Source organism: Bos grunniens, chromosome 3 (assembly GCF_055505025.1).
Source record: "Bos grunniens cultivar Pamir isolate PY7600 chromosome 3, Bosgru_T2T1.0, whole genome shotgun sequence".
In the NCBI taxonomy this organism is placed as follows: domain Eukaryota; kingdom Metazoa; phylum Chordata; class Mammalia; order Artiodactyla; family Bovidae; genus Bos; species Bos grunniens.
This window is the reverse complement of record NC_141167.1, coordinates 16,753,121-16,765,268: the sequence shown is the minus strand read 5'-3', so window position 1 is coordinate 16,765,268 and position 12,148 is coordinate 16,753,121. Positions and strand designations below refer to the sequence as shown.

The 12,148-nt window shown below is 55.0% G+C and overlaps 1 protein-coding gene across 6 annotated transcripts in view; it reads left to right on the top strand.

Moving 5' to 3' along the window:
- The window catches only part of HIVEP3 (HIVEP zinc finger 3), a 560,729-nt gene extending 554,189 nt beyond the window's left edge, over nucleotides 1–6,540 (top strand). For 3 of the 6 annotated variants that reach the window (XM_086382245.1, XM_086382256.1, XM_086382267.1), the window contains 2 exons: nucleotides 2,859–3,757; nucleotides 5,296–6,540. In XM_086382245.1, coding sequence (XP_086238371.1) covers nucleotides 2,859–3,757; nucleotides 5,296–6,105 — 1,709 coding nt within the window. In that variant the 3' untranslated portion in view covers nucleotides 6,106–6,540. The remainder of the gene's footprint in view (nucleotides 1–2,858; nucleotides 3,758–5,295) is intronic. The other 3 variants (XR_015156914.1, XR_015156913.1, XM_086382277.1) reach the window with 3 other exon arrangements.
- Nucleotides 6,541–12,148: the final 5,608 nt, after the last annotated feature.

The following is a 12,148-nucleotide window of genomic DNA, read 5'->3' as shown; positions in this document are numbered from 1 at the left end:
CCAGCCCTATTCTAAGTCCTACTCTAGGTGCTAGAGATTCTTCAATGAATGAAATATAGTTCCTGTCCTCAGGAAGCCTGCATTCTAGAGGGGAGCCGGGTAGTGAACAAATGTGGAATAGGGCAAGGGCCTTGAGTATGAAATAAAGCATCCATGACAGGTAGGGAAGTGTGGGGAGTGGCCTCTCTGTTCAGGTGATGTGAGCCGCGAACATGAGGCAGGGGGTCAGGAAGCCACGTGGAGCCTGGGGAAGGGCTCTCTCTGCAGGTGGAACAGCGGGTGCAGAGCCCCTGAGGACAAGAGTTGGGAAGTCAGAGACAGCTGCGGCTGTGAAGGTCAAGGGATGGGTTTAGCCGCCTGCTGGAGCGACTGCCCTGACTCTGTACGCAGAGGATGGCCGGTAGGGGGCGCGGCTGGAGGCAGTGATGCAGGCTGAGCACGTGTTGGACTGGGGGGGCGGAGGGAGGTGGAGAAACGTGCTGTTAGGTTTTGCTGACACATCAGGGCGGGGGCAGGTGGAGGGTGAACGCATGAGAATAAAAGCTCCAAGGATGGTTTCCGAGGTTTATGGCCTAGGAAACTGGAAGGATGGAGTTGCCATTTCCCGCGATGATGAAGATTCAGGGAGGAGCTTGTCTGTTAGACGCGAAGTGGTTGGGAGGTGGCCAGGCCGGCGCCGCAGCCCCGCCCCTGAGGGTGAGGAGGTTGAGCACCAGCGCCACCGTGTGGTCAGACCTCCCCAGCGCCCCGGCGCGCTTCGTTCAACCCGTCCCTTGGCTCCAGAGAGGCGGGACTTTGTGGAGATTGACAGTGAGGAGGGGGAATTGTTGATCGGCAGGGGCCTCCCGTAGAGCTCTGCAAGAGCCCAGATGTGGGGGGCCTGGCGAACCTTGTGCTGGGCAGGGGACTCTTGGATTCCGTCACTCCTGAGCTGGGTGCCTAGGGCAGGGCACCAGCCCTCTGTCCCTCAGCGTCTTCATCTGTTACAGACTTTAGGATCTTTCCTGCTGAATATCAGGAGCCGCTGATCCTGACTCCCTGACTGGTAGCACTACCCCTCTGACCTTCAACTGCAGCATGAGATGCTGCCCGTGCTGCCTGTGTGTTGAGGTTGTGGGGTACTTGGGGTGAGAAGAGCTGAGGTTTATTGGGTACTTACTAGGTGTCAGACCCTCACAATCCTCTCAGCAGCTTCATGAGGTGGCTTTTATTATTCTTACCCCTCCCCCCCCCCCACCATTTTACAGACAAGGAAACTGAACCCAGAGAGAAAAAGTAAATTATTCGACATTGCACAGTAAGGAAGGGGTGGGACTGAGATTCAAACCCAGACCATTTCCTGCTTCTCAGTGCATAAAAACATTTTTAAACTGGCAGTGTAATGATGTAGGGGTTATAAACCTTAGTCCTGACTCAGCCATTACTTTCTGGGTGACCTTGGGGAAACATTTGCCTGCTCTGGGCATGGGTTTCCCCACAGGTTGACGAGAGGTGAGGCTAGGTGAACTCCTGGAGCTAAAGTCTTAGGGCAAAGCTTTAGGGTATGTTTTGCCTCCCCCTCACGACCCCTGCTCTGTGGTCCCCAGCCCCTTCCCCATCTCTGGTCATTCTGCTCCCAGCTGCCAGGAGGTCATGCCCTTGGCCTCCCTTCACCTGACAGCTCCACCCCGCAGTTTTTTATCTACATCCTCTTGCATGCCCGACTGTCATCCATTTGCTGAGTGCTGAGCTGTTTGAAAGCACAAATGCTGGGCTTTCTGGTCCCGGTGCAACTTGGCATAGTGGGGTCCAGAGAAGCATGGTTGTACCAGTGACCTGAGTCAGCTCGTGTGTCCAGCTCTCTTAGTTAGTAGTTGAGTGGGTGCTGACATGAGCGTAGTGTTGGGCCAGCAGGACCCAAACCCTCAGGATCCTGCCAGGTGGGCGAGATGTTAGCGGAGCTCTCCCCAGAGTCCTGATTGCTGCCAACTTCAGAGATGCCCAAACTAGGCCTGTGTCCTGTTAGAGCTGACCCCGCTGGTGGGGCTGCCCCAGCAGAAGTCAGACCAGGAGGCTGGTATTTCAGAGCTCTACTCTCCTCCCCAGCTGGGAGCACCAGGGGTTCTACAAGCACCTTCTCTGGACATGAGTGGCTGGGAAGAGGCCCTCTCCGCAGGCTGAGGTCAGCTTAGCCAAACCTTCCAAGGGAACAGGGCTTGCCACCTGCCAGATGCTATTGTGCCAGGCATCAGCAGCGTGGCCACAGTGGCAGGTGTGTATGTGAACTGACCGTGCCCAGTGCTGCTGGCCCCGCCAGCATGGCTGCTGTATTCCAGAATAATAGATGTCTCCATGAATGCGCTGAGTGGCTACAGTTATTAATATTTGAGCCCTTGATATGTGCCAGGCTTGTGTTTCCTCCTCCTAGCAAACCTTATGAGATGAGACTGTCATATTCATTTGACAAAGATGGAGACAGAGGCCCAGCAGAGTGACTTAACTTGCTCTTGGTGAAGCCAGGACTGAATACTAACCAAAAAGAAAAAGAAAGGGAAGGCCTGTCTTGTTTGCTGTGGTTTGATGCCAGCCTTACTACTTACTTTGCCTGGGCAAGGTAAGGTGAACTGTCTCATCTTAGTTCCCTGTCTGTAACATGAAGATAGGAATAGTGCGTACCGGGCAGGATTATTTGTGGATTAGGTGAATTAACGCACATGCAGGCCCTAGAGCTGAACCTTAACATGGTAGATACGAAGTCATTTTTGCTGTTTACAAAGTGCTCCCATACCCTCAACGATCTTGGCCGTCAGGCGGGGTTTGTGGCACAGAGCAGCGTGGGGGGCGGCTGTAACCTCGGGCCTCCTGTGTCTGTCCCTCAGGAACCAGTGATGACCCATTCCAGGACTCGGAAGGGCGAGAGGGCGCAGAGGCCGTGGCAGAGCACCAGTTTTCAGACCTGGACGACTCGGACTCGGACTCGGACCTGGACGAAGACGAGGATGAGGACGAGGAGGAGAGCCAGGACGAGCCATCAGGCCCGTCCTCGGAGGCGCCCCCACCTGGCCCGCCAGCCACGCTGCCCGCAGACTCCTCACCCGTTCAGGGCCCTCAGCCCACAGAGGCCACCCGGGGCAGCTCGGTCTCAGAAGCCGAGCGCTCGGCACCCAGCAGCTGCTCCACATCCAGCCAAAGCATCCTGTGCCTCCCCCGGCTGGCACCGGCCCCCCGGGGCCCAGTGGAGAAGGACACAGGCTCGGCCCTGAGCTCCCAGGCCCTGTCCCCAAGGAGGCCGTGGTCCCCAAGCAAAGAAGCAGGCAGCCACCTACCACTCACCCCAAAACACTCACTAACCAAAAGCTACTCGTCTCCCCAGCGACATTCACCGGCCCGAGAGCCACTGGCCTCAGCCCCGAGTCCGCCTGGCTCCCAGACGGGCACTCTCCCCTGCGGGTCCCCGAGACTCGAGCTGTCTCCTCTTGCCCTCCACCCCCTGGGAAGGGAACTGCCTCTTCGAGCGCGCCTGCCCCCCGAACGCAAGGGCGCTGCAGACCCAGGCCCCCCCAGACACTCGCCCACCAGGAGATGGTCTCCAGGCCAGGCCGAGTCACCACCACGGTCAGCGCTGCCAGGGAAGTGGGCCTTGGCAGGGCCGGGCAGCCCCTTGGCGGCTGAGCGTGGCCCAGGCTCAGGGCTGGCCCCCCGGGCTCTCTACCCGCCCGCGCCTCTACCTCACAAGCTTCTCGGCAGAAGCCCAGCGGAGACCTGCACCTCCACATGGGTGAGTTCCTGTCCCCCAAGTGGCTGATGGGTGGGGGGCCGCGAGCTCACACCTCCCTGAGCGTCACACCCAGAGCTGGACCCCTGCCAGTTCAGCGGTTACCAATAAGGCGTGCATTGGGCACCACTTACACAGGCACTGTGCTGGGTGCCTGAAACCAGTCAGCTGTGTGTCAGAAGCAGCGGAGCATGGACTGTGGAGCTGGACTAAAAGAAAGTGAAAGTGGAAGTGTTAGTTGCACAGTCATGTCCAACTCTATGGACTGTAGCCGGCCAGACTCCTCTGTCCGTGGAATTCTTCAGGCAAAAATACTGAAATGGGTTGCCATGCCCTTCTCCAGAGGATCTTCCCAACCCTGGGATCGAATCCAGGTCTTCAGCATCACAGGCAGATTCTTTACCGTCTGAGCCACCAGGGACTACCTGGTAGTTTTTAAATTCTGGACTACCCAGAATTAAATCCGGGTTCTGTCACTTACGAGCCGTGTGGCTTTAGATGTGGTACAAACACTCATGCCATCTCCTCCCACCCCATTTCCATGTATTCTTTGAGCAGATGGCAGAGCCCAACCCAAATCTCCACGTCTCCAACATGACTGCCACCAGCACCTTCCAAGTCACTTGAGCCAGCTCCTTCCCATCTTCCCATCAGCACCGTCACTGTCACGTCATCAGTGCCATCTGCCATCAGTACACTCCAGCCACCCCATAGGCTTGATGACCGTGGTCACAACATCACTGCCACCACCACAGTCACGATCCCCAGCACTGACACGTTATCATCATCGGCTTACTTTTCCTCTCCCAACACCTTTTCTGTCACTGGAGTGTCACGACCCAACATCTCTGCTCACCGCCAGCAGTGTCAGCACCATCACTCAAGCGATTCAAGCTCCAGGAGTAGTACCATCCAGGAATCTTAACTTGGTTTTTAATTTGGGGCTCAAGTTAAAATTCCTGGTGGTGAAAAAGTGAAAGTCGCTCAGTTGTATCCGACTCTTTGTGACTCCATGGACTGTGTAGAATTCTCCAGGCCAGAATACTGGAGTGGGTAGCCTTTCCCTTCTCCAGGGGATCTTCCCGACCCAGGGATCGAACCCAGGTCTCCCGCATTGCAGGCGGATTCTTGGTGGTGGGAGGAGGTTAAGAGCCTGGGGTGGGAACTCATGTTCAAGGGTAAAGTTGGGTCAGTATTGTCTGAGGAACAAGAGAGGCAGCAGAAGCAAGAGAGAGGGCCAGCGCACAGAAGCCAACAGAAGGGGCAGCTCCATTCTCTGAAAACGAACGCGCTGGCCAGAAGCGTGGGGACCTTGGTTCCTGAGTGTGCCTATGGCCACTATAGGGCTGGAGATGGCCCATTCCAGAGAGGGCACCCACCTAGGGTGCCACCGTAGGCAAGGGTTGGGACTCAATGGTGGCCCAGCTCAGCCAGGACCTGCTCTGTGATCTCGCCGAGCCCCCTCCTCACTCTAGTCCTCAGGGTCTCCAGGTGCCCAGCAGGTAACCCTCGCCTTCCTCTGTCTTCTTTTCTGACCCTAGCAGAAGGCCGAGTCGCCAAGTCCGTCCTGTTCACCTGCTCCCGCTCATCCTCTCTTCTCCCGACCCTTCTCGGCCCCCCATGACTTCCACGGCCACAGCCCGGCCCGGACGGAGAACATCTTCAGCCACCTGCCTCTGCACTCCCAGCGCTTGACCCGCGCCCCGTGCCCCCTGATTCCCATCGGCGGAATCCAGATGGTGCAGGCCCGGCCGGGGGCCCACCCTATCCTGCTCCCCGGGCCCAGCGCGGCCTGGGTCAGCGGCTTCTCGGGGGGCGGAAGCGACCTGACAGGGTCCCGGGAGGCCCAGGAGCGAGGCCGCTGGAGCCCCACCGAGAGCTCGTCAGCCTCCGTGTCCCCCGTGGCCAAGGTCTCCAAATTCACACTCTCCTCGGAGCTGGAGGCCAGGGACTACCCCATGGAGAGGGGGAGGACGAGAGGGGGCCTGGGCAGACCTCCCGACTGGGAGCCCCGTGCGGCCCAAGTGCCCACAGAGCCCACGCCGACGCACAGCCCCCGCACCCCACCAGAGACCTCACCCCGGGCACCCCCAGGCCACCGGGCAGAGTCCCGGAGCCCCCACCTGGAGTCACCGCAGGTGCCGGCCAACCCTGCGGCCTCCGCCACCCCGCCGCTGGACCGCAGCAGTTCCGTGGGCTGCCTGGCCGAGACCGCTGCTCGCTTCCCAGCCCGGAGGAGGAACCTCTCCGGGGAACCCAGGACCAGTCAGGGCTCCCCCCAGCCCTCGGGAAGTGGGGGGTCCGGGACACCTCCACACCAGCCCGAGGAGCGGGGGCCCCGGAGCACTTAGCCTCTCCCTGACCACTTCAGCATCTGGTTTCTGGTGTTTGGCAACAGACGTTTCCAGCCGACTTCCTCGAGTCATCTTGCTGTCACGGGCTCCCTGTCCCATCTGTTGATCTTTCCAAGCAGCTTCTGCTCAGCCCCCATCTGTCTTATCTTCCCACCTCGTATGCAGTTACCTGTGCCTTTTTCTATGACCTTTTGTTGCTTGAAAAGAAACAACACACACACAGACATAAAAAAAAAAAAATCCCACGAGGAGACTGAGGCTGTGAATATTTAGATGGGACCTCACCCTGGGCCACTGCGATCAGCAGCCCCCCACAAAGCTGGCAAGAGGCAGTCAGTTGCTGAAAGAAAGGGGATGCACTGAGGGAGAGACAGAGAAAAAAAAAAGAAACTTTTAAAAATATATGAGTAAATGTAAAAGCAAGCACTCCTATGTACAGAGTTTATGGTTCCTATTTATTGCTGCTTCATCCCACCCCAGCTAGTGGCCTCCCCTGGCTGCTAGCAGAAGGGTCAGCGGCCCAAGGCAGAGGGACAGGCTGGGAGACTCCATGGGCAGGTCCAGAAAACTCCAACTTTCCTTTTCCAAAGATAAGGTAAATTTTCCTAGGATTTCAACACAAACTGTTTGGAGCAGGTAGAAGGTAGTTGCTGGTTGGGTCCCCAGGGCTCGCAGACACCCTGGTGGTCTGACTCGTGATCCCATTCTGGCATTTGACCCATAGACAAATCCCCCCACCCCGGCACCTCTACTCTGCACCCTGCCCTCAACCTTTGGACTGGGGAAGGAGCCCTGACCACCCATCTCCCGGTTCCTGAGCACCTGACCTCGGCCTTGCTCTCAGGGCCCCAGCCATTGCTGCGCCTTTGTTCTAGTAACTACCCACAAGGCTGAAGGGACAAGGCCTAACCCCTGGGGGTCAAGATCCAAGGTGCATTGCCTTGCCATTCCCAAGGCCAGGCTTGGGCTTCATTTCACATTTGGTCCCTGGGGTACAAAGGGCTCTATTTCCTCCATGACTGGGCTTTTCCGGTACTTAGCACTGGAAGTTTCCAAGGACTCATTTCTGGACCTCTTTGCAGCAGGACCAGTCCTCCTATTGGCGTGTCACACACTGTCAGGCCTCTACTATCCCCAGGAAGTACCCAGAACCATGACTGGTGGGAACTGCCCAGGCCTCCTATTGGTTGGCTTAAATCTCTTTTAAAAAATAAAATTATATATGTGTATATATACATATATATATATAGAAAGAGAATGGTGTTTGATATTTCCCCTAGCCTCCTATTGTCCGAGGTCATTTCAATTCTTCTCCAAAGCAATCAAGAATAACTAGTGCCTCATTTCTCATCCCCATCTCCTCCTTTAAGAAGCTGCCCTGTATTTTCTGGGGCAAAAGCCTGCTTTGTAAAAAATACTAATAAATAGTAATAACATGACTAGAAATTAAAATCCCAAGTTGAAATATAGAACTTGAACTCTAGCATGTTTACCCAGCCCTGGGATAGGTGGGGTTTTCCCCAACCTCCAGAAATTATTTTCTTTTGTCTCTACCAGGGGGAGAAAGCACAAGGACCGTGGTCACAGCCCAGCCAGGCTAGGTGCTAATGCCGCAGAGCAGGGACCTCCTTGGCCGGTCCTCATTCCTCAGCCAGGCTGTATGAATCCTGTGGCCAGAGGGGGCTCCTGGGCTGTTGAAGTTGCTTAGACAGGACACCATAAGGTGCAGAGGGCTACACCATGCAGAGGCACCTCTGTGGGCTCCTACCCTTGGGCGTAATTCCCTCTTCCACCAGTTCAGGACTTTTCCTTCCTTGGACTCTGCTGCCAGGACAAACTAGCCAGGCCACCTGGTTCATTTCCCTCTGGCTAAGACAAAAAGGGGACAATAGGGATGGGCTTCCCTGGGAGGGGGTGGCTGGGCCCCAGGGTGCTGAGGCTAGGGTTAACCAGCACTTCCTGGCTGCCTGACCCAGGGTCTGAAGCTCTTGGTCCCCCTGGAAGAAGGCTAACAAGCCCAGCCTTGGCTATGCTGGCACTTGTGGGTCCTGGCAGAAAGCTGGAAGGAGCCCCGGACCCCAGTCACAGCCTTGGCCAGAGGCTGGGTTTTTCCTCACCCTTGCTTTCCAACCTTACCCCAGGGCAGAGGCGAGGGACATGGGAAGGTGGCTGCCTAAGGACTGGAGACTTCAAGGGCCGAGGCCTGGGAGCTGAATAAAGGGCATTGCTTCAGCCCAGGCTTGAAATCTTCCTGGGCAAGATCTTCCAGCTCCCAACCTACAGAGCAGCAAACAGGGGGCTCTGCTAGAGTAGCCCCTGACCTTGGGGGTAGCCAGGCCCCTCCTCCAAGCCCTGCCCCACAACTCTCCCTGGGGCATCATTCCTCTGGTACTCAGACAGCCCAACTACTAAGGTTTCCTTCCTGGAGCCGTAGTCATGGCTGGTGGTGGTCAGCAGGGGAGAGTCAGGCACAGGCAGAGGGGATGGGGGCCAGGAGTCACCAGAGACCCATTTCTCAATGACAGACACAATGTGCAAGCAATCTGGCCAAAAGGTTGTTGCCCTGCACAGGCATCCAGAGAAATGGACTTGATGCCACCCGCCTGGGCTGTATGTCACTGGGCATGGCTCTCACCCCCTCTGCCTCACTCAACTCCTGCTCCCCCAAACACAGAGCTCCCAGCCCGCACGCACACCTGCATGATAAGGGAAAGACTCTCACATCACACCCTCCTCCTGCCCTGCTCCCAGCCACTTTCACATTTCCAGCCTGCCTGTGACACTGTTGTCCCTGTTAAGGGACACAGTGTAGAAAGCAGTGCCCATTGTTGGCACAGACACCTGTGCCTGTTCTGCTGAAATGTGCAGGACAGTCATTCCTGGGTACAGGCTGGCTCTGGTCCTCGGGTGTTGGCAGCCTTGTGGGCTGGAGACCAACTTGCTGGGGTTTCAGAGCCAGCTCTTGTCATGGGGATTCCAAGCCAGCCGGCCCCCAGGTCTACCCTCCAGGATGCCCTTCACCCTCAGGACAAGCTCAGGGTCATTCTGGGCACTAACCTGTTCCTCTCCAAGGCACCTTTTACAAGCCTACTTCCCCTGCCCCACCACCCACCAAGGCCCCGACTACTAAGACCCTCCAGGAAGTCAACAGCAGCGAACTGCCCACTCTCCCACCTCCATCACCTCCAACTTCCAGACCCAGCAGTCCCTTCACCTCTCTCTGTGTTAACAAGTCTGAAAGATTTAATTTCTGGGTCCAGGTAGCCCCTGCTCCATCCTCACCCAACCCTTTTGAATAAGAATAAGCAAGATAACTAAGCTGAATTGCTTTCTAGTCCTTTCTCCAGACAAAACCTCTTCAAAATAAAAGTCCTGCCTGGACAGTCGTCCTTGGAGACAGATCTGCAGCACTGACCAAGGGGAGAAAGTTCCCAAAGACCTGTTCCACCAATTCTGCTCCTGAGTCGTGAATCCTGTCTGCTTTCCATCAGAAAACTGCTTCGGCACTTATGATCACTTTACTAAGCCTAGTGTTAAAAAAGGAAGAGAAAAGAAACAGAAAAAAGAAATGTATAGGCAAATGTAAGATAACACGCTCTCTGTAAGATAGAAATTTGCCTTTTTTTTTTTTTTTCCCTAAAAGGTGTATGTATTCTGTATGTGAAATTGTCTGTAGAGAGTTTCTATGTTCTTAAATGGCAATACATTCCAAAAATCGTACTGTAGATATGTACAGCAACCACACTGGGATGGGGTAGTTTTGCCTGTAACTTTATTTAAACTCCAGTTTCTCTACTTGCATCTTGCAATGTCGGTATGGTATATATATCAGTGCAAAAGGAAAAAACAAAAACTCCCACAGGTCTAAAGCACAGAGTCTGATGTACAAAAAGAAAATACTGCTCAGTATTGATGTGTGACCTTTGTTGTAAATTACATCTGTACTGTGAATGAGAAGTTTTTACAAGTATAATAATTGCCTTTATTATAGCTCTGGCTGAGTGTTCAGCCTGAGGATATTTTTTAAAAAAAAACAGCACGTTGGAATAAATTTGAAAATCCCAACAGAGGCCTGCTTGCCCGGCTCATGATTTTTCTTAGGGCTGTAGAATGTCAGAGCTGGAAGGACACTCGGAGTCCCAAGTGCTTCTTCTGCTACAGAGAAATCAGGGCCAGGGAAGGCGAGTGGCCAGGCCATAGTCACACAGCCTGGGATTCCAAGGGCCCCGCCCTTCCAGGCTTGGCAGGAGGCACAGGTACACGGCCATGTGGTTTGGGGTCTGTATTCATTTCCTAGGGCTGCTGGATCAAATGAACAAACTAAATGGCTTAAAACAGCAGAAATGTGTTCTCTCACATTTCTGGAGGCCAGAGGTCTGAAACCAAGGTTCCTGGGGAGGCTCTGAGGGAGGCTCTGGGCCAGACCTCTGTCCTCACTTCTGGGGGCTGCAGGCCATCCTTGGCCTTTGGTTTGTCGTCGCAGCACTCTCGTCTCCGCCTCTGCCTTCGTTCTCGCTGCCTTCTCTGTGTGCTGTCTAAGGGTCCTCATCACTGGACTTGGGGAACACGCTCATTCAGTATGATCTCATCTCTAGATCTTTAACTGAAGTATATCTGCGAACACTCCTTTTCTGAAGGAGATCACACTTACATGTTCCAGGGTTTAGGACATGGACTTACCTTTGAGGGGCCACCACTGAGCCCCTCAAGGTAAGACCTGGAATCTGATCGTGACAGTTATTCACTGCCTGTGTGACACTGGGCAAGTTACACAACCTCTCTGGGCTTCTGTTTCCTGTTCTGTGAAGTGGAGGGTTTCCTGTGAGGATTAAATGAGAGAGTATATGTGCTAAGTGCTAAGTCACTCAGTCGTTTCCGACTCGGTGACACTGTGGACTGTATAGCTCACCAGGCTCCACCATCCATGGGAATCCCCCAGGCAAGAATACTGGAGTGGGTTGCTATGCCGTCCTCCAGGGGATCTTTCTGACCCAGGGATCAAACCTGCGGCTCTTATGTCTCCGGCATTGGCAGGCAGGTTCTTTACCACTAGCACCACCTGGGAAGCATGCATACAGCATGGTTAACAGAACCTTGAATATGGTAAGGCGTCAACAAGTGTCCTCTGAGCAGACCTCACACAGGGTGCTGTGGTTACAAGGATGAAAAAGTCAGGTATAGGTCCCCACCTTTTGTATGCAACAATGACTTGCTCTGCGCCAGTGAGGGACTAATCATCAGATACAACAGTGAGCAAATCAGACAGCCCTGCCTTCAGAGAACTTTCATTCTAATGGGAGAGGCTGTCCTTAAGCAAATAACGACATCATCAATTCCTCAGTCCCAGTGGCTGTAGTTGTTGCTACAGGAGAGAACAAAGCTCTCACACAGAGTAAGTCCTAAAACTCCTGTGGGCTCTGGAGCCTGGGTGGGTTGTGGGGAGGGCTGCAGGTGGAGGTGGAGTGGAGGGGAAGCCATGATAGGAGCAGACAGAAGAAGAGGTACGTGGACAAATCAAGAGAGGCCTTCGGGGTAAAATGCTGGACACAAGTTTAGCACTAAGAACCTAAGAGGGCCTGCTTGTTTCAGCGGCAGGAGGATCATTGCTGACTTGGGGAAAAGCCGGCCTGGTCCAGCGCCCGGCCTGCAGGCCCTTCGTAAACACTGCCAGTGCTGAATGGATTGTGGAGGCAGGGGGTGGAGGCTGGAGAGTGAGGAGAAGAGGGAAGTGGGGACGGCAGACCCAGACATCCTCCCCAGGACCTGAGGGGAGGGCAGGGGAGAGCTGGGCAGCAGCTGGAGGGCAGCAAGGCGTCCAGGAAAGAACGGAGATGGGAATGAGGTGGTGAGACCCCAGCCTGCTTGATTAGGAGGAGATGTAAGTACCAGATGCAGAAATTTCCCCCAGTGTGACCCAAGGGAAGAGGTGCAAGTGATAACAGTTATCGGAAGTTGAGAACATTTCCGCCACGGAATTTTCTCTGTCACCTGCTGAGAGGGGAAGAGGAAGCTCCAGTATAGGGTAGGGGGTGTGGAGCAG